Genomic DNA, 23436 nt, shown 5'->3' on the forward strand with positions numbered 1-23436 from the left:
GCACAAATTGGGATGAATAAATAGAGCGTCTATACAACGTCGATGCGATGAGTCAGTCCTGAGGTGGATATTGTAATATCTTGAGATTGTCAAGTGTCTCTCTTCACTTTGTGTTTACATGCTGTAACTTACAGTAAATATATGTATTTTTCTTTCATTTGAAAACACTGATGAGGATAAAATGAATTTTCTAAATTACTGCTGTCAGCAGCAGAAGAGAAAGGAGAGGCGACGATACCTTCAGCAGGTTGATGAACCGATGATACCTGCGTCAGAATCTCCAAAAGTGACACCAGTTTTGGATCATTCGGTTATTAGATCATCGTCGACGTCAGATAGCATAAATAGTGCGTACATAACCATGATATCAGGTCAGTGTGGAACTCCTCATCAAGACATGATGTTTGCAGTTCTACACAACGACAAAATCGGTCTCCAGAGGCTGATTGAAAAGGAGGAAGCAATCAACTCGTGGACCGAAATTTTCCAATTTGTTAATCATAGTCAAAGAACAATTACTCCTATGGAATTAGCCTGTATGCTTGGTTATATAGATTTAGTACAGCTTTTCCTGGACAATGGTTGTAGTCCAAATCTCCCTACCACAGCAGGGAGACTTATCCATACAATTATGGATACATTGAAGTCTGGTAAAATGGACTTGAAAGAAGGACAATCATTGGTGAAGAGATTATGTACTGAAGGTTGTAATGTGAATATTATTGGTCAAAATCACAAGACGCCAATTCTTTTGGCCGCAGAACTTGGCAATGTGGAGATAATGAAGACACTTTTGTCAGTTGTTGACCCAGCAGTATTACACCATGGAGATGTTCCTAACGGATTCACCCCTCTACACATGTCTGCCATGAGAGGGGACTTGGACTGTGTTCTCGTAATGCTTAAGTACTGTACCCCTCGTACTGTGAACAGCACTGACTGTAAAGGTTACACACCCGTGAAGCTGGCACTGGTCTCTATGTATAAGAATGTCACATATATGAATAACCTCATCAAAGTCTCAAAGAATGGAACCAATGAATCTTCACAGCTACAACAGTTGAGACAGTTACAATATCAGTCAGTGGCAATCATTGAAGCACTTCTTCTGCATGGTGCTGAAATAAATAATCAGTCGGAATGTTACAGGAACACATTGCTGTACCAGGCCCTGGAACTTGTCTGTAAGGACGAGACATGTGAGAAATTCAGACATGACAAATATAGCCACACAATGCAGTTGATTGCTTCAACAAAATTACAAGATCTCAACCATGCCATTGTAGGAAATGATTCTGAAGATAACAACAAACAGAAAACTGTGACAGCATCACCATATTCTGGAATTGTTCGTCTGTTTGTTCTGTATGGAGCAGATCCAATTCAAAGCAAGGATGTTTGGCAACTGAGTTTTGTGATGAGAGACCGAACAGAAGTGCAGCAACTCATCGATGAGGTTTTTTATTTCTGGGAGAACAATGTAAATGATGGACCTCCGAAGTTAATTCAACTAAGCAAACAAGTTATAAGGACAGTTTTAGCGAGATGCCAAACCCTTCACAGAATGGATGACCTCCCCCTTCCTCCGTCCCTCAATGCATTCATCAAACTTCAGTGTCTCTGAACGAGTGCAATCAATCAAATCTGAATGCATACAGTTAATGCAAATTTTCCTACAATGTTATTATATTGATCTGATCCACAAAAGCCATTTGCTTGCCTGCCTATTGACTAAAATGTCCAAAGTTTTAATAAAATCTCCTTTTCGATGATCATCACCAAATATCTTACTGCAGTTATTTAAAGTTGTCCCTTTGCATGTTTTAATTTAGATTCATGAATTGATGTTTACTTTAATGAGAAAATTATTTTAACGCATTTAAAAAAAATGTCAACAAAAAGAAAATTTAACAAGTTGTTTCTTTTTAATGTTGGTATTATTCAAAGAAACCTTTTTGTTAAAATTATTGTGATGAAAATATTTGATTGAAACTGAAAGACATGTTTTTTGCCTGTTCCCACTGTATAGTTTCAATGTAACAAACAAAATGAGACATGACAGTATTACCTGCAGCAACTTCAAAATTTGAAGTCAATAGGCTAGACTACATAAAATATTAATCAGATCAATTATGTTTTTAAACCTTTGTCAACTTTCATTCACTGAACCTTATTGAATGTTAAATGAGCTGAATGGAAAAGAAGATATTTTTTCTATGAAATTTGCTAATTATTTGCAAATTAGCCTCTTTATTTGATGGAAAGTTGGTTAATTAATATATGGTAGCTATATGTATATTTTATTTGCAGTTTTGGATGTTGTTACTGGATATTTATGTTAAGGATGCATGCTATGCATACCTATAACTGTTTCATGAATCTCTTTCCAAGAAGAGTTCCACACACATAAGAAACTTATGAGAATGCTATTTGATAGTGACTTAGTTAATTAATGAAAAATACACAAGCATAGAGTTATTAGTTAATTAAGCACTAAATAAAGTGGATTTTTTGAAGGGAAATAACTCTGATGTGAAAATTGAGAGATCTACAAAGAAATAAGTTTTTCAGTAACTTCTATTTGAAAAAAAAAAACAATTGGCAAAATTTTGTAAAATTGCATGAGATATTAATAAGAAAATACGGGTTTGAACAAGCAAAAATCAGAAGTGAACCAGTCATTATGGAATGCAGCCTGTTCTTCATGAAAATCCTGCAGTATTACAAAAAGTGCTGAAGGGAGTTAATTCTTACAGAAAACAATTGTGTTTGTGTAATAAAATGCCTATGAGAACAAAAATAACCCTAAAACATGACAAAATCTTTATGTGTTTCCAGCGTTTAATGCATTATATTCTTAAAATTATTTGAAGATTTAGTGATGTGAATAACCATATTTTAATTTCATTTTATGTTAAAATACTCATTATTTTGATGTGTCACAACTTACCTCCCCTTACCAAAATGCTATCTATCGACCTATACTTGGTAACCTACATATGTACTGAATTTATTAAATCTATTCAATGCTGCCATCATTTATCCTAATATACCTAAAATCAATCAAGAAACTATACAGAATACCCATCTAAAATATAAACTACAATTTGATATTCAAACATATACATATTAAACAATGTTGATTTTTTTATTAAATGTCTTTGCATATACAGTGTAATTAAAATACACCTGTAAAGCGAAGTAACCTATTACTATCTTTTAACCTAGAAACCCCCAAATATACAATTGCCTTTCAGGATTCCAAAGTGATAAACATGTTTCATTTGCTTCCATTTCCACTTTAAAATTTCCTTTTAGATATTTACTTTTTTTAAAGAAAAGGAGAATCCCAGTGCATCATAATCAATTTTTTTCTTCTAAATATTTTTTAGATTTTGAATTTTATTTTTCAATACTACAAAATAATAAAGTAACTAGTTAGGTATACTGTTAGCTTGAGTTTCCTCAGGCCCTGCCACCAGACCTGGACATTGAAACTAGACATCTATCTGTCAAAATGTCTAAGGCTGGTGTCAGGGGCAGAGGAAACTCAGACTAAGGTACTGTTTTCAACATAAATATAAAATAAAAGCCCTTGGCATTTATCAATTTTTCAAAATTTGTATGATTGCAATATTGATCCTTTACAATTTTGCCAAAGATCAACAAAGCATTGTAAAATACTTGACACATTTTTCAAGTAAGTCAGTAAATTCTGAAGAACGGATATTAAGCACTAGGACCAGAAGTAGAATATTATTGTCTTTCTTTCTTTCATGTTGTTGCATGTAGATATTGTTCCTGAGCAAGAAATATGCAAATTTGTGTAAATTCAAATGCAGCTAAATAGTTAAGGCATTTTAACTAATACATATATTAGTATTCCTGAAAATATGTTTGAACTACACAAATCTGAAACCTCCGCTCATTTGTACATAAGATGAACAGTTACTATACCACAAAACTGAACTAACCTAGGGATCCCTGTACCACTGCCAAAAGCTGTAATTATACGCATAGGAAACTGTTTTTTAGGCAAGACTGTAGCTTTGATAAATCATTTCTGAAAAGAAAACCATACCTTTTGGAACTAATTAAGGTGGAAGAGATCAAAGATAATCAACAATGTTCCGAGTGTAAAAGTTTTACCAGGGGTAGAGCTAGTGCAAATATTAATACCCGGACTATATAAAATCTATCTCGTCGTTAGAAGCGACATTATCACAGCTAGATTAGAGCGAGATCCGAACCCTGAACCCTGAACCACGAACTCTTATAATGTTGCTCTAACTGACTGAGCTACATGTATCTTGTCAATGGAAGTGTCCTGGCCCCACTTAGTAACAGATATATACCGAAAGAAATTAAAGGGAGTTTAATTTTGTATAAACGAAAAACCATAGTGCAGTCGGACAGGGATCCTTAAATTATCAGTTATGTTACATTATGTTTTTGTATAAATGAACAAATGATTTTTGATATGCTTTTCATTGTTAAAGCCTGTAGCCAGTGGCTCAAATGTTCATGACATTTTGAAAAAGGGAGATAATCTGACATTTCTTCCTTCGAAAAGATACTGTATTTAGATGAATATATGTAAGAATTATTTTATGCGTTGTAGTAATTAAATGTTTTTTCCAATTTCCTAATAAATCTTCAAATTATTAAAATAACATGTTCACATATTAGTTTGTTTTGATTTCAAAGTTGCAAATAATGTTGAAATGTTGAGTACACCCGTACGCAATCTCTTTGAGGAATTTAAGTCTTTTCACCAAAGTAACCTTGACATTTGACCTTCAGATTAAATCCTTACATGGAAGCATTTTCATTTTGTTTTGTGAACACATCTTAACAAATTCTCTCAACATTAACTTCAAACACTGTTATTTACAAAAAAGGGAACTCCATTAAAAATTACGTTTCTTTTGCAATTAACTGGAATCTATATATAACATACATTATAAAATCCTCTGGACTTCTCTTAATTTTTCCCCCCAGGAGACCAATTAGACATTAGAAACAGCAATGATTCACACTTCAGCCACTTGTTATGACTTTTGACCTTGGGAATAAAGACCTTCGAATTGTACGTCTGGGACATGTAATTGTTGTGTGCCAAAATCATGCTATAAAGTATCCTCCAAAAATGATCAGAAGTCGGTTACGAGACAGCATCACAATTTTATTATGATGACCCTGACCTTGCGAGTTGTATGGGACACATTATCCTGTTGTGATACAGTATCAAAAAACTTTTGCCCAATAAAATGTTCACCCTTTGGCGATGAAATCTACATTCACTCTGTGTTAATTTCACTGTTTACATGATTAATACATATTGGTATGCGGTTTAATAATACTTGCTGCCAAAATAAAATCACCCTCATTACAAAGTGAGAAAAAAAAATGTTCCACTGAAGTGAAAATTTCCTTGCAAACAGCAGATCTATCTATTGAACTTCATATATAACATTCTAAGAATTTATCACCTGGTTAAGAATTTGGCTTGGGACTCCTAATAGACATGGAAAAAACTGTCATCATAAAATGTGTTAACGTATGGCCTTGCAGCCCACCAACAATCTAAAAAGGTTTGGGCCAAATAACAGTGGTTTCACGGGTAGAGTCTGTGGTTCCACTATTTATGTCTCCTTTACATAAGAGCATGGCACGCCATGAAATGAATAGCACTAAACTTACTGTAATGCCACGTGAAGGTATACGACGCTCACATATTCTTTCCCAGACCACTCTTGTGTGATTGCTCATGTTTCACAAACTATTAACAGCTTTCAACATTTGAGGATGAGCTAGGTGGTGGTGGTGATGGGGGGGGGGGAACTGGAGTGGCTGGAGAAAAGCCACCGTGAGCTGCAGCCAGTACCTGGTGACTGCCCCACACAGGCCTCAAACTCATGACACAGTGGTGGAGGGCCAGTGATCGGAGACAATGCCTAACAAACCAGTCGGCCTTAAGGTAGCTCCACACATCGTCATCAGTGTCCATTTTCATGTCGTACTTTCGGAAAAAGTACAGCTCAGACTCAATTGTCTCCATAAAAATGTGCATGTACACCGTGTCATCATTTCCGTATTGCATATCGGGCATTTTCAATACCGTAGTGTACTGGGAAACAATAGTCCCCAAACTATTGGAATGCTTAGATTTTCATAGTTGCATAACCATTATAATTTATGAAAGTTTCAACGAATTAAGCTGGTTAATTACGAAAGTGTGGAGCCTCCTCAAAAGACCTCTCTAAAGCCGATGAATAACAAAATTTGCTTCTTAACAAAGTCATATCTTTTCTTTTGTGTGTGGCTGTTTTGATTGAAAGTAATTAAATTAAGATATCAATACTTGCCAACTCTGCCTATTCAGGAGAGAGCCTCCCAATTTTGGATCCTTAAATTTCATATTTCCAACAAGTGAATTCCTGACACTTTTCCTTAATTCCAAGATCTAAAGAAACAAAAAAACTCAAAATATGTCATTTTAAAGGTCCCCAGGGAGTTCATACACACATTTTTTGACAATTTTCATTTTGAACACGCAGAATTTTAACCTGGGGAAAAAGTTGACAAGTATGTGAAATTGAATTTTAATAAAGATAAAATAACAAGGAATATTCTTAATATTTTAATACACACAAATAAAATCAAGACAATTTACAATATGTTTGTGATCACAGGGCAAGTCACATTATTAATATAATGGTAATTTTGAATAGAGTCTTGTCCCTGTGTTTCTGACAACTATTTATTGTATTTGTACTTAATTTGTCCACATTTGAACAAATAGATTTATTCTTTAATTCATTGTGTAATGTGAAATGTATATACTGGTATGAAAAGATATATAACCATCATCGAAATTTTTAAGATGATTAACAAAATGTCTTAACATTAATTCTTTTCTTGCATTTCATTATCTGTGCAACATTTTGGCAAATATGTTTCTTGATTTATTCATCTTGAAGAATGGTAAAAACATCAAATGATTTAAAATAATGATTTCAAACGTTTCAGCTTCCGATGTCAAATTGAATTTTAAACTATTGATGGATTGACGTATATGTAACATGAACTGTAGTTTCGTAAAAACATGAAAGAATGAGTATGATAAACAGGAATGAGTTTGAAATACATATGCTATCTTATAATCTGCAATTTGCAATTGAGTTATCTCCCTTGAAAATTCTCAATTTCTATAGGAGTAAATTTAACTGTGCAAGACTTCAGGATCACCTGGTACGATAAACATCCAATTTTTTTTAATAGCATTATACTGTGTAAGAATTCAGGATCACCGAAGAATGTTAAACAATGTGTGCTTTTACCTTTCAATCTTTTTTGTCTTGTAATCAAATAAGTACAAATAAGTTTAAAAAAACCATTTCCAGAATTGTTAATTTCTTCATGCGGAACTCTTTAGGAAAGAAAACCAACATTGTAAAAAATGTAGCATACATCCTGAAATAGATAGCACTAATATGCATTGTTTTGCTAAGAACAACAGCATTTTGGCAATGAGTTAGTCAAACATAAGACCGATTCCTTCACATTGAAAATCATTCATTAGCCCCATCACCTTTAACACATTCATCCCTGAAAACACTTTTTAAACTCTTCTGATTCAAAGGTTGGAATAGTTCATAATGAAATTTCAGGGGTGAATGAGTTAACGTGACCACTGTTTCTCATGTAAGCACTTCTTGGGTTTGTAAACAAACAAGAAGCAATAGCTGTCTTTCTCAAATCTTCCGTGAGTCAATTTTTGTGTGGGTATGAAAATGAATACAGTGTCTTTCACAAATATTACCTCACAGTATTAAAGTAACCCAACATTGTCTATCAACAGCCTTCACAGAAAGAACTTTTTGAGATACAAAAATACAGATGTTGGCACTAGATCATCTTAGTACCACTACAGATAATGAAAAGATACTCTACGAAATGATATTTATGATATTTTCAAAATTGTCAAAGTTTGGAATTATAAATATCATGGATCTGACTGAGTTTGACAATGTTTTTAAAATCTAGATCACATGGCTGATAAGTAATTATGAAAATGATATATATCATTCAAAGCAAAAATTGAATTTATTTCTTTTTTAAATAAATTCTTCAGAATAAAGATTTTTTTCCCAATTTGCAAACAATAATGACAAAATGATTTCAAATAAGTAAAAATTCAACAATCACTACATTTTATTGATTATCACAAAAGATGTGAAAGAAATTTTGCGTGGTAGACTCTGTCGGTCTACATAGACTCTGTCGGTCTACATGTCAACCCTCTATGTGTTAGTGTCAGTTCACTGGTATGTGCTGTTTAAAAAGGCCATCTCATCTTCAATGGCTTTCCAGTACATGGAAAACGGTATTATTCAGAACTTAAAGAGCGTTTGAAGAAGATTGTGCCGTGCCGGTCCCGACTTGTCAAGTAGTGGGTGTGGTCTGAAATTGAAAAATCTTTTTTTTTAGAAGAAATTACAATGCTATTTCATTTTGCTATTTCTGTGTTCTATAAAACATTGTACATATGTATATTAAATGACGGTTCAATGCCCCCATCCCCACCACCCCGAAATGGTGCTTTTTTCTCGGTCTAGTGGTTTTTTGATTAATTAACTTTGTCAACTATTGGTTAGTTAGGGCGATAAACTGATTAATCAAATAGTTGAGAGTTTGAGGGGAGATAATTCTTAAAACTTAGGTCTCAAACAACAACATGGAACATTTCATGTTAAATTTCTTTAAAACGATTATAAATCGACATTGGTTAGTAATGGTAACGGCTGATCAATCATAACATTTAAACAATTTCCAAAAAGTAGTTTTCATTTCATTCTAGATCTATATGAAAGGGCGGAAATTGGGAGGCACTCTATTTTGAGTGTTCATCAATCCCTTGTACTTACTTTGTGATAAATGCTGATAAAATTTCTCTAGATTGTTTTGGGAAATATGGCTGCTTGACTGCGTACTCTAAAACTGTAAGTGGGCCAACAATACTGCTGGGCGGTCGGAACTTTTTGTCTTCGCCCTGTGGAGTAAAGATAATCAGATGATTGATAAAAGGCAATTCTGGTATCATTTCCATTCATGGTGTCCAACAGAATAAGTTCACCAAAATACTGTCCACTCTAACTTGTTCAGGGCTGAAAGTTAACCTTTGACGTATAGTTATTTCAGGGGTCATATTAACTTTCCACTAAAATTTATTTTCAAAAGTCAAAACACTTGTCAAACAGACATGTCGTTTCAGACCAAAAAGTCAAAGCTCATTGGGGGAGTCAAAAACATACTCTCCTGGGTCATATGAAAGCTTTGAATTGTGTTGCATAAAATTGGCTAAAAATTGGTAAAATTCTCATTATGCATTGTTTTATGTTGAATTCTACATTAAACACATTACCAGCAACAGGAAGTTCTCTTACATTAGAAAGCTTTAGTGCTTTGGGTCACATAAAGCAGCACATGTATCTGCCAACAGAAGACAGGGATTACCAGAACCACTAGCAGCAGGCAATAACGAAGGATTACATAGTTGGTGCTTCAATGTTACCTACCTGTAATACTCCCATATTGACCAGCAATGTTACCTACCTTTAATACTCCCATATTGACCAGCAATGTTACCTACCTTTAATACTCCCATATTGACCAGCAATGTTACCTACCTTTAATACTCCCATATTGACCAGCAATGTTACCTACCTTTAATACTCCCATATTGACCAGCAATGTTACCTACCTTTAATACTCCCATATTGACCAGCAATGTTACCTACCTTTAATACTCCCATATTGACCAGCAATGTTACCTACCTTTAATACTCCCATATTGACCAGCAATGTTACCTACCTTTAATACTCCCATATTGACCAGCAATGTTACCTACCTTTAATACTCCCATATTGACCAGCAATGTTACCTACCTTTAATACTCCCATATTGACCAGCAATGTTACCTACCTTTAATACTCCCATATTGACCAGCAATGAATTGGCAAACAATGAGGCTCCTCCTTCTGTACTGTCCAGCAGTAAATCCTCAAACAGTTTATCTGAAATTACAAACCACATACAATAAAACCCAAAATATTGTATCCAAATTATATAAGGAGAGATTACTCCAAGTACAAAAAATCACAGTGCAGTGGGAAAAGGATTCTTAAAACTGGTGGCATCTTTTTTAAATTAAATATTGGAACGGTTTAAATAGTTTTACGACTGTTCAGTTAATAGGACAGAATTTTACCTGTACAATCACACGCTGCTTCCTTTGTCTTGGTATCAACTGGAGTAACGACTGAAGAAACCTGGTGATAAACATCAGAACTAGAGCCAACAGTCAACAATTTTATAAACATTACCACTATAATTTAAAAGGGTCATCTTAATTTAGGATTTAATTTCATACAACAAGGAGAACCAAAAAGAATAAAAACATGTCATTTCATACATTGGATATAAAAATGGTCTATAATATCAATACATTTTAGCTATCAAGGACTGACACAATGTCCAAGGCAGGTATATGTATGTAATTCTTGGTTCAAGGAAAGACAACTCTGTTAAATGGTATGCAAGTGTGAGTTAGGCTGTTGTCTTACCTTTATAAATGTCTGAACTGCCTTGTCCACATCTGAACAATCACTCTACAAAAATAAAATTCAACACGACTATAACCATGACTACAGGTATATAAATCCTTCTGCCATGTGGTGTTACATTGGTTAAAATGTTTCACTCTATGGGCAATCTTCCTTTAAATTATTATAAGTCCAATTCTAAATGTTTGTGAGAGTTAAGAATTAGATGAGTGTGTGACCTCAAATAGAGCAAAAAAGAAAAGATTAAACATAACATAACCATCTCTCAAAACAAGAGTCAACGTAATTTGAAAGAGTGTTCATTAATAAAAAGTAACCAAAGGGATTCAATTCTGTTTTTATCTTTCAACAAACATCACCAGACAATCTCAAACAAATTTTTTAAAGAAAAAATAGGATATATTACTGATTAAAAATGGACAGTTTAACTTTGTATAAATAAATGTGCATACATTTCAATTAACGATGAACAGAACAAACATAATACAATGCCTCACCCCTAGCTCTTGTTTCAGTGCTGCAGCTCGGCCAGTCCCTAACTGAATCAATTTCGTCGGAGAAGGGAACGCCAGAAAATCCTTGGCAGAAACGGACTGAAAAAATAATTAAGAAAAAAAAAAGTAAATTTCTGAACTCTTTGTTCCTGTTTTAATGTTTTTAAACTTTTTAGTGTAAATCCTGAAAAAGATGAAAATGCATTTTTTTTTACCAGGTCGATACGGCTTTCTCAAGATAACCGCTGGTTGTGGTGATGTCATGTTATGTATCCGTGGTGCCAAGTTAACAATTTAGTATCAATATAAACATCTATGTACTTACATGTGAAAAAGGCCATTGGGACAATTCATCAATATATACACGGTTAAATCACTAATTTTAATGTCCCCCCCGCCCCCCCAAATCAGTCAATTTCTGTGAGTAATCTTCATCTACAAATTCGTCGGTCTACAAAGTAATAACAAGTTTGATATAAAGCTAATTCTGCGTATGAGGGGATACTTATTTTCCACAAATTCGTCGGTCTACAAAGTAATGACAAGTTCAATAAAAAGCTATTCTCTGCTCGAGAAGGTCCACATAATCCAAGATTTCATGTACCCATGAAATGGTGTCTGTCAAGAAACCACAAAATTTGGAACCCAAAGAAAATGTCTGATTTCACAGTTTACTAATTTTGCGATCACAGCATATCTGACATCAACTGTTGATTGATTCATTGAATCAAAGTTGGGTTCACTCCCTACATGGGGCTTAAATTTGTGAATACCTGGTTATAACGATTGAACGATATTTTTTCTATTTCATGCTGGTAAAATCACTTATAAAATGTCGTTCAAACATTATATTAACATTCTAAAAAAATTGTTATTATCGACTCAAAATACAGACATTTCCTTAAATTTTAATATTGTCTGTATATTCAATACACACAAAGATTCATATTCTAGCTCTGGGCCCAAATTCATGAAACCGTTCTAATGCTCAAGCATAGATTTTGTGCTCAAATTAAAAAAAAAACAATATCTTATTTTGTCAATTTGGAAAAACATTAAAGATATGTATAACTAAAACTGTTTTCAATGTCTTCATTTGACTTTTTGATCGTTTGTCATGATTTAAGCGAGTTACAAGAAAATAGGTTTGAGCACAGAATCCATGCTTGAGCACGAAAACGTTTTCATGAATATTTCGTGATTACAACCTGCAAGTCCTTCAAACATTCATTCCAACCACACACAGACTTACTATTCCAGACACTGACTTACGTGTATATCAAAACATTGGCTTCAGATTTTCTTATCAGATATAAATTATTATACAGAGAAACCTGTCCAATACAAACCCAACATTTGTCCAAGATTTTATGGTAACTCTACGAGGTTTGAAGTAAATCCGTTGAAAATTACTCAAGATATCAAGCGGACACGGTGCATGTGCATCATCTGCTGATCTGAAATTTGTTTATTTGCCAAGCATCAAAGTATTTTTATGGTACAGTAGTAAAGTTATGGAATGCTGTTTTCTGGAAAACTAGAAACCACTGTAAAATATCATTATGTTTTCCAGTGATCACTTATCTGATATGAAAGTTTAATACTGGTACTTGTGGACAGCTGCAATGCTCTACCGCAATTACTGCAGGTGGTCTCTCGAGACAGGCTATATCTAATTGACAGGTGGTCTCTCGAGACAGGCTATACCTAATTGACAGGTGGTCTCTCGAGACAGGCTATATCTAATTGACAGGTGGTATCTCGATACAGGCTATACCTAATTGACAGATGGTCTCTCGAGACAGGCTATATCTAATTGACAGATGGTCTCTCGAGACAGGCTATATCTAACTGACAGATGGTCTCTCGAGACAGGCTATACCTAACTGACAGATGGTCTCTCGAGACAGGCTATATCTAACTGACAGATGGTCTCTCGAGACAGGCTATATCTAATTGACAGATGGTCTCTCGAGACAGGCTATATCTAACTGACAGATGGTCTCTCGCGACAGGCTATACCTAACTGACAGATGGTCTCTCGAGACAGGCTATATCTAATTGACAGGTGGTATCTCGATACAGGCTATATCTAATTGACAGGTGGTATCTCGATACAGGCTATATCTAATTGACAGGTGGTATCTCGATACAGGCTATATCTAATTGACAGGTGGTATCTCGATACAGGCTATATCTAATTGACAGGTGGTATCTCGATACAGGCTATATCTAATTGACAGGTGGTATCTCGATACAGGCTATATCTAATTGACAGGTGGTATCTCGATACAGGCTATATCTAATTGACAGGTGGTATCTCGATACAGGCTATATCTAATTGACAGGTGGTATCTTGATACAGGCTATATCTAATTGACAGGTGGTATCTCGATACAGGGTATATTAAATTGACATATTGTTTCTGAAGAACATTGATTTTTGACAGGTAGTCTCTCAAGCCTTCCTATATTCGACAGGTAGTCTTTCAAGCCAGGTAATATACATTTAATTGTCAGGTGGTCTCTCAAGACAGGTTATATTTGACATGTAGTATCTCAAAACAGGTTATATTTAATTGACATAGTTTCTCAAGTCAGGTTATATTTGACAGTTAGTCTCTTAAGTTAGGTTATATTTAATTGACAGGTGGCCCCTCAAGCTAGGTTACATCTAATTGACAGGTGGTCTCTCCAGCCAGGTTACATTTAATTGACAGGTGGTCCCTCAAGACAGATTACATATTTGACAGGAGATCTCTCAAGACGGATATTATCTAATTGACAGCTGGACTCTCAAGCTAGGTTATATTTAACTGACAGGTGGTCCCTCAAGACAGGTTTTATATTTGACAGGTGATCTCTCAAGACAGATTATATCTAATTGACAGATGGAAGCCCAAGCTAGGTTATATTTGAAAGGCAGTGTTTCGAGCCAGCTTATATTCAACGACAACTGGTCTGTCATGAGAGGTTATGTTTGATAGGTGACCTATAGCTTCATTTGATATACTGTAATAGTTTATATTCCTCAAATGAAGTTTAATGACTGTTAAATGTCTAGTCCAAAGTACAAACCACAATATTTAGGGAAGGGATATCACATGTGAACTAACAGAAAAAGGGAAAAGACCTCCCGACTCCTGCTGTGAAGTAAAATAAAAAAATCCAGATCCTATGTTTATAAAAGAATTGATTTTATTTTGACATGATATTTAAAAACAAAGACTGGGCCAGTCCCAAATCTAAACAACCATGCTACAATAAAGTGGACAAATGAGTAGCTGCTTTGACAATGTATTGTGACTATCACTATAATATAGAAATTGACAACTGTGGGGTAAAGAAAGCATAAAAACAGCTCATATATTTGATTTTAATGGCTTTTCAACAACACAGTAATTTAAAAACTTAATAGTGAATGCTGATCTAAAAATAATGCTAGCACAGAAAGTGCTCATAGACAAGCTTGTTCCCTAAAGTCACATTTGAACCTTAACGTAATCAACGACTGCGCAAGACCAGTTCAAATAGTAGGGGTGAATGAGTTTAATGATTATTGACATGATGAAATGATATTAAACAACATCCAAATTTTCAGTTAAAATTTAAATATATACCTACAAACTGACAAATAACAGTTTTGAAAACAAAATTATTTAAAACATTCTTTTCTCAATATCGCTGCATTTTTGACTTTTAACTTTTTGAAAATTGCATGGGGGAGATTCTGCATGCTCATAATTAAAACAGATAAAATATGTGTATTACTCCTTAGAGACAAAATGACCCTTTAAAGTGACATTTTTTGAGTTGTTCTTTAAGATGAAATCATTAGATCTTAGAATATATGAACAGCTAAGCAAATTCACGGGTTGAAAACACTTAATTTAAGGGTTCCAAAATAAGGAGTCTCCCTCATAAATATATAGAGTTGGCAAGTATGGATTCTTTTTGACAAGTCTGTGATGAGGGTAATGAAACAAATCAGGTGGAACAGCCATTTAGTAGGAGCAAGGTGTCCAGATTTCTATGGTTACTTTTTTTAGTTTGGCAAAAAATATCAACACAATAGGAAACTATTCAGAAATTTCTATCAAAGGTTGAATTTCACACTATGACATGATTGGTCCCCTATTACTCAACAAGAAGGAAAGATCCAAACAGTTTCCTATCTGAAAATATTCATGTGTAATAGCTCCTGATGTAATTCTTTCATAATAACATTTTGAAATGGTAGGTTCATCTTAAAGCTGTACAACAAAAACGTAAATATTTTCAAATAAAACATTTTTATAAAATCAGATATTAAAGTCAGAATAAGAACATTTGGTTTTATTTTATTTTATTTTAAAACACGTCCAATTAACAGCTAATGTCATTTAAGGACGTGCCTCCATGTGTAATGTATGTGTGCTTGTGTGCTGGAGGCAGGGTATGTTGAGATTAAGAAGAATTGCTTGCTCATATAAACACAAATATTGTAAGGAAATCTAGAATCATAATGTTTGGTATAAACACAAATATTGTAAGGAAATCTTGAATCATAATGGTATTTTTATATTAACCCTTTTAATAGTTTTTTCAATGGGAGTGTAACAGAGATGGGCTCCTAAATGATGCAATGCTGATTTTAAAACGAAGCGTCAATAAAAAAGTTTGTAAAATCTTGGCAGCCAACAGAAATGAGGTATGACATCTACAGAGACATGATTAAAGAGTATTTCTATCACAAAGTCAGTGCAATAATATAGTATTGTCAAAATGAATAAAAGCAAGAATTCTTGTTTTAAAAGTGGGTATTAAATATATTTAAAAGCATTGCTATCACATAAATGTCTAAATTCTGCATTTCTAAAATCTGTTTTAAGTATGTACCCATATAACAGGTAAAGGTTGAATAACAACACTGCTGGTATATAATACATTGTACACAGGTTTGCCGATGATCATGCAGGTACATGGTTTAAAACACCACCATGCTACCATACTAAAATATCACAGATAAACTGGGGAGATCCAGAAAAACTTGCAACCACTTTTTCTCTCTATATAATTTACATGCAAGTCAATTTCATTATTGAGACATAGATATTGAACAAGAATTGCCCTTGGGACTGAATAATTTTAGATTTCCTGGACTACTAGGATGTTCGCTGTGGTCAAGACAGTTTCATATTTCCCAGATCAGCGACGAGATCAAGTGTGGCATCACCCTGCAAATAACCCAAAGGAGATGTTTTAGTGGCCAAGTCATCGAAAAAAGTAAAAAGTTTCAGGGATTTTTTCTACACTGTACAGTTATGTGGTGGGGTTGGTGAGGATCTTATTTTGTGAAAGTGACAATCAAAAGTACAGTGAAAATTGTCTTATGTGACCCTTGAGCATTATGACGTTCTATTCTACTCAACATGATGCAATCCCTTTTTAAACGAAAATTACCAAAATAAGACCTGTGTATTCTATTTTACAATCTTTTCTATAATGTTACTATCGACCAAAATATATGAGAAATATGATATTTCCCATATCAACACAACAGTTAATCTTTTTTTATTTATTGAAGTATTTTCCATTGATCATTACAGTTAAATTTTAAAACATTGTTCAAAATAGTATTTTTCAATACATTATCGATTATTTCTCAAATCTGATTTTAGGCCAAATAAGGAAATGTATAGGCCTGTCTAGGGTTTCTCTACCTAAACCAATGTTCACAATTCTGACCCTTCAGATTTCATATGCAGTTTTACGATTTTTAGGATTTTTCATTCGCAGATACAATATTATATCATTTAAATTAAACTACCTACTGTAACATTTTTCTGGATGTTTTTATCAATAGATTTTTTTTATTTAGATTTATTTGAAGAATTCACACAAAAACTGTGAAAATCAGTAAAATAAATGACTTGAATTCAATTAATATATTGCACTCTAAAGAAAATGTTCAAATTTAAGCAAAAATTGGAGGAGGGCTTACAAGTAAACATGGCTTAATCAGTGTTAAATGTGGGATGGGGTGGGTGACGCCACACTTGACAAGTTATCCGAGATAGGTCAGGGAGGTAAAATCTGACTCAAGTCTGGAGTAGTCAAACATGTATGAATACGTTATAATAAACAATTCCTCAGAAAATAAAACATTTTAATGACAAAATAGTATATTCGTGTCAGAACTCATGAGAATTTTTTTTTTATCAACATGTATGACTGAATGTTAGCATCCAAAATATTGTATAAAATTTACAGGAATCAGCAGCGCAGGACCCCATTCACAGCCAATCAATGTTTGGGAATACCAACTCCAGCTATATATACTGTATTATACAAGGTTTTATAAACTGTTAAAAGCAGTAGATACTGTATTCAGTTGTATTCAGTATATATACAGTATAAAGTTGCTAATATACTGCATTTAGGATTATATATAGGAAATCAAGCCTTAGTACAGTAATTAGTAGTGAGGGCAACAGAAAGTCATCAGATATATGAGGAGCTGTGATTTACCTAGGCTGTACCACTGCAAGTCTTACCTGTTTTTCAGGACTGATGGCCTTCCCTTTCACTTGTAACTCTGGGTCGTCCACCGCATCCCCATCTTCGTCTTCCTTGGCCTCGACCTCCTACAACAGTAGTTCACACCCTCGGTATTGACAACACATATACAAGTAGGGATGGGTATGCCAAGCAATTTTTATATTGCAATATATTGTATTCCAAGAAATTTAGTACAGTACATTTATATTGTGTTTAGTGTCACTTGTTATGTTCATTTATATTGACTTTATACAACGGTAGAAAATATGATAAGTGAGTGTCAGGTCATGATCAGCAGCAAGATATATCACACCAAGCATGCTGTCTTTTGATAAATTTGATAAACTATCAATGTTATTTCTGTACAATTATTTCGAAACNGCTTGACGTTTGACATTTGGACTTCAAAAAGAATCGCAAGGAAGCAAAATATACATTTTACATGTACTATGATGTGATGTGTTTCCTTCCACCTCCATATTTGCTGGGCTAACAGAAATGTAATTACTGGTGCAATACTCATTTGTTAGCTTTGATTTGTTTTATTTCACCTTAAATACCTCCCCCATCAAGAGCCAGGGTCAGAGTCAGAGATCCACTTTGTCTTTCACCTTTGGACCCAAATGACCTTGACCATTAACCCAGTGACCCTGATCTTTGGTCAGTTGACTTATTCTTTAATTCAGACCAACTTTGCTTCTTAATATCATAACAAAATGTTCATCAGTGAAAAATACAAAACTTGACCTTGACCCTTTGGACCCAGTAACCTGGAACTAAGGTCAGTTGACTCTGTGTTAAGTTCTGAGCAACATTGCTTCAAAGTGTCATAGCGAAATGTTCAACAGTGAAAAGATACAAAATTTAACCTTGACCTTTGACGTAATGACCTTGACCTTTGGTCAGTTGCCTCGTTTGATTCTGATCAACTTTGCTTCATCATGTCATAACAAAATGTTCATCAGTGAAAAGATGCAAAATTTGACCTTGACCTTTGAATCTCATGACCTTGACCTTTGACATCAACTTTTTACCTCAGTGTGTCTCTTTGTTTAATTCCAAACAACTTTGCTTCATAATGTCATAGCGAAATATTCACTAGTGAAAAGCTACAAAATTTGACCTTGACCCCTGACCCGATGACCTTGACCTTTGGTCACTTGACTCCTTGTTTAATTCTGATCAACTTTGCTTCATAATGTCATAACAAAATGTTCATTAGTGAAAAGATGTAAAATTTGACCTTGACCTTTGAACCTAATGCCCTTGACCTTGACTTTTTACCTGAATGTGTATTTTTATGAACTGAACATCTTGACCAAGTTTCATGTACATCGGTCAATAAATACCAAAGTTATCAGCCAAGAACAAAATTTGTGGACGGACAGACAGACAGACAGAGTGATTACTATAGGGCACCCATATTTCCGATACGGAGCCCTAATTATTTGAAAACCTATTGTAATATATTGGTATTATATACACAAGGTAAATAAATTCAAACCAAGGGATTAAAAGGACTGCAGTATTAAAATTTTAATATTTGTCAAAGCTTATCATGAATTGTGTACCCTAAAACACCAAATTTCTGCCCCAAGTTAGTTTCACCATTCACATTATGTCATGTTGCCAACTTATATATGCTGTAATGATAAATTTGCCCTCATCACAGAGGGCGAAAGGCGAGAATTAAACAATAGCGAAAATGTCCTGGTGTATAGTCTACAATGTGACTTATACCACCTGTACAGAAAAAAACACATGATGATTACTAGAGTAATTTTGCACAAACCTCTCCATGAACATCACCTTCCTCCTCATCTTCATCATCTGTTCCTTCGTCTCCACTACAACAAAATAGGTCACCTTATAATCTCTGTACTAGTACAATACAACCTTACAATGACATCTTCAATAAAAAAATATATACTTCCTGATGCCAGCCTTAACTTGGAGCAATGATTTTACCAACCAACATCTTGCATCTCAAAATCTGATTCTCAGGAATATTACGATTCTTATAAAAGAGATAATTTGATGGGTCAACTAAATAAAAAAGGACTGTATCATATCAAATGTTTTACAGTATCACTATACAGTAAAACATCACTTGTCATTTAGACATGGCAGTCACCATTGAGACCTTAACTCTAGACAACAAGATGGGGGAGTTAAGGAGACATGGAAGTTTTCCAGAGCCAGTGAGAGTCGAGGAAAGGTAGGATCAGTGTCAGTGCTCATACAGACAATTGCAGGGCTAGAAATTAATTTTGAATACCACTAGTCAATAGGGGTAGTAGTTTCCAAGTTTTATTAGTCCATGTGAAGATTCCACTAAGTCAATACTATTCAACAAGATAAGCAATATCATATTTTGACTAGTCAATTGGGCTAGTAGTTTTAAGAACCACTAGTCCAGCTGGAGATTTCACTAATCTCAGACTATCTGGCTACTCTTATTGCCTAGCCCTGATGTTATTCAGTCGAAAATAATAATGATAAGTCAGCGAGAATGGTCATAGAAATTAGTTAACTTGCTGACATGACACATAACATTAAGGGGGCCATACAGGTGGTGGTCAAGTGGTTAAAGTCGCCAGGTTCTGGCGGCAGGCCATAAGTCGGTGTTTTTTCTCTGGGTACTGCAGTTTTCCTCCAGTGCCAAAACCTGGCTAGACCTTAAATGACCATACCTGTTAATAGGCATAAAACAACCAAACAAATCAGGAAGACATATCAGTCAAGGAGGTATTGCACTAGTCACAAAGACAAGACTCATCAAGATTTGAGAGTAGAGGATACCTGGCACTATTCATAGACATGAGTCGGTGAGAGTCAACGAGAGACATGATCAGCAACTTTGGAATTGAAGATTTGATTCATGGAGACTTGAAAGTCATTGAGTCATTGAACGTTACCTGTCATCTCTCAGACGTAAAATAATTCATGAAGAAATGACAGTGTTGCCTACCTGAGAGATCCAAGTTTATCGGATTTGTTTATAGCCTCCATTGTGCCCTTCACCTCTTCCACTCCATCTTCTCCTAGCTGATTGGCTGTTTATGACAAAATCGAACACACCAATCATATAGCTGTATATAGTACATCAAAGTTAAAAGTAAGAATCTTAACAAAATCGTACAATTATGGACTCAGAAAAGAAAATACAGGGAAAAATAACAGGGATCATAAAATTTCATCAGTGCAAAAAAAGAGAGAATTATTCCTTCACATGAATTAAACACAATTTCATCTCTCTAGGTCTTTGAACATAGCAAAACCTCAATATAATGTCTTACGGTACATATGACACATCACATTACTGAAAATGTATTTGAAAATTACATTTTCTTGAACAATTTTGCATATATATATATATTTTCCTCGATATATTGCCAAACCCCTTTATAATGCCAACATTAGGCTAGAAAAACAGTGCCAATATACCCACATTAAAACTTCGCTATAATGCCCTTCATTTGCCACTTTGCTTATCACCAAGATATTTGACGATACCATTTTTCTTAAGAATTCCTTTATTTGTTTTCTTTAATTTATCACCAAACCCCATTATTTCTCTGGACAAATGGTGGCAGTATAACGATGCCTTACTGTATAGGTTTACTATATGGCATGAGCACACAACAAATGTCCAAGGCCTCTGTATGATCTGCAAAAAGTCTGAACTTTATAAAAAGAAAGCTTTAACCGGACCTACATGTTACATCAACGATAAGAAGTGTGCGATTGTTCGACATGCGTACAAAAAATCTCGAAGGACGTGTATAAAGATATATTTAGATATGAATTTTCAGCTTTGAAACATTGTTATCTAACCTCTCCCAATATACTGTCCCACAAATGTAGCTGGTTAGTTAGTGAGCTTAAACATACCAGCAGACAGTAAAAAAGTTTAACCAGTCAAGTAGTTTGTTAAAGGAGGAATCTCCTACAAATGGCTCATGTTACAGGGTAAGGAAGATTTTGTTTGCAGACTTCAAAGTATTTAGAAATATCTAAATTTCTGCAGTGTTCAGTCCGACCTCTTTAGGTAGGTGGTCAGTTAAGAGTTGATGTGTACTTACAGTCCAAATCTAAGAGTTCCAAGTTCACTTTATTCTCCATAGCATCAGCTATCGCCGTGGCGCCTGGCTTGCTTATTTCATTTCCAGAGAAATTTACTTCCTACAAAGTAAAGATGGGGCCCATTTTAATATGGTTCACAAGTCCAAATCAAATCTCTGATCATATTTTAGTAGTGATTGATGAGTGGACATAACAAATTGATAGTATTTACCCAATATTTCATTCTAATTCCCTATTAAGATGACAACATAGACATTTGCAGGTAATCATTTAAATGTTAATGCAATTTCCCACATTTCATATACAAAGTCCTAAATCACCTGTATAATGTTATAATGTAACATTATCTATAGCATGGCTGTATTTCATAATTGTTTCAATTAAGTCATTCTTTCTTACATTTTTATCACATACCTGTTGAATCTTGTTCTAGTAATACAAGCAATTTTCAGACCATGAAATACAACGTTTTGTATTGCACATGTGCAATACGGAATGTTGTATTTACCTACAAGCCAGAACTACTTTTTATGGGAATCCCATTGTCATGGTGAACTGAAAAGTTCCTGGTATTTGCAAAAAATATCAAAGTTTATAAAATCTTTGTATCGATCTCTACTAAATACGGAAGGTATGTGATAAAAGCAAGACCACACACTTGTGTTTTTCTAAAGAATCAGACAGCACTCATTTATTGCGCGGATGTATATATTCACTCTTGCGTGGAGCGCACTCTTGAATATACTCGTTTGCACAATAAACTTGTGCTTTCTGATTCGTTAGAAAATCACAAGTGTGTGGTCCTGCATATATACCCTTAACCTCAGCCAAGGAAAAATGCAGATTTTTTCACTTCTATCATCTTATGTTCTTAAAATGGTAGCTTCAGAAATGTTCAGTACCCGACTTACCCTAAGACTAGTATGACTATCAGCAATGGCACTGGCCAACACCTTCGCTCCATCTGTTCGCACCAAACAGTCTCCGAAATTTAATACTTCTAACTTTTGTACGTGAGGTAGAACCTAAAACAATCTCAAAAGTGTTATTAACCCAAACAAATTTAAATGTACATGTAAGGAAACTGTTAACAATTTGCTTTTTAACAAGATATATCAGGAATAACATTTTAAAATAACAATCATCTTAGTAAGGAAATTGTCTTTGATATGATAGTAGTGAAAAGCATACAATCATGTACATTATATATGCCTCTGGTGATTTGTCACTTTTCATACATGTATATAAATCTACATTAATGATATCATATGCACCATGACATGGGTTTTCGAGTTTTGCATCAAAAATCCTCTTAATTGCTGGAAAGATCGCTAGTACTCTACCGTCAATTTTTTCCTAAAAGAAAGAATAGAGTAGTTTTTTATGAGTTTTTGTTTATTTAATAATTGTTAACAAGAGGCCCATAGGGCCTGTATCGCTCACCTTGATATCTAAGCAATCATGGCAGAATATTCTCCAAATGAGATCCAAGGGAATATGCCAGACCCCAAGGCCAATCCTTGTAGCATATATATCTGTATTCAATTTTTCATGCCCAGCAATTTTATGTATGGTTATGGGGTGGGGATCTCAACTGTTTCCAAGCTGTGACGCAGAAACTAGGTCCCTACGGTTGTGGCCAGACCCCAGGATCAATTCTAATATCATGACTGCATTTGTCTCTTTTT

At 34.4% G+C, this 23436-nt stretch overlaps 2 protein-coding genes across 3 annotated transcripts in view; one reads left to right on the forward strand and one right to left on the reverse strand.

Annotated features, from left to right (window-relative positions):
- The first annotated feature begins 44 nt into the window (after positions 1 to 44).
- Positions 45 to 4600, forward strand: LOC110440372. The gene has a single exon (XM_021483413.1). The coding sequence runs from the start codon at positions 182 to 184 to the stop codon at positions 1622 to 1624; it is 1443 nt and encodes a 480-aa protein (XP_021339088.1). The 5' UTR covers positions 45 to 181; the 3' UTR covers positions 1625 to 4600.
- Positions 4601 to 6646: 2046 nt separating this feature from the next.
- The window catches only part of LOC110440339 (ran GTPase-activating protein 1-like), a 24845-nt gene continuing 8055 nt past the window's right edge, over positions 6647 to 23436 (reverse strand). For both annotated transcript variants that reach the window (XM_021483345.1, XM_021483344.1), the window contains exons 7-17: positions 22660 to 22773; positions 21748 to 21847; positions 20634 to 20718; positions 19455 to 19509; positions 17659 to 17748; positions 11127 to 11222; positions 10630 to 10674; positions 10275 to 10335; positions 9989 to 10080; positions 8931 to 9055; positions 6647 to 8466 (exon numbers count right to left, since the gene is read on the reverse strand). In XM_021483345.1, coding sequence (XP_021339020.1) covers positions 8397 to 8466; positions 8931 to 9055; positions 9989 to 10080; positions 10275 to 10335; positions 10630 to 10674; positions 11127 to 11222; positions 17659 to 17748; positions 19455 to 19509; positions 20634 to 20718; positions 21748 to 21847; positions 22660 to 22773 — 933 coding nt within the window. In that variant the 3' untranslated portion in view covers positions 6647 to 8396. The remainder of the gene's footprint in view (positions 8467 to 8930; positions 9056 to 9988; positions 10081 to 10274; positions 10336 to 10629; positions 10675 to 11126; positions 11223 to 17658; positions 17749 to 19454; positions 19510 to 20633; positions 20719 to 21747; positions 21848 to 22659; positions 22774 to 23436) is intronic.

Source organism: Mizuhopecten yessoensis, unplaced genomic scaffold, assembly GCF_002113885.1.
Source record: "Mizuhopecten yessoensis strain PY_sf001 unplaced genomic scaffold, ASM211388v2 scaffold11179, whole genome shotgun sequence".
NCBI lineage: Eukaryota > Metazoa > Mollusca > Bivalvia > Pectinida > Pectinidae > Mizuhopecten > Mizuhopecten yessoensis.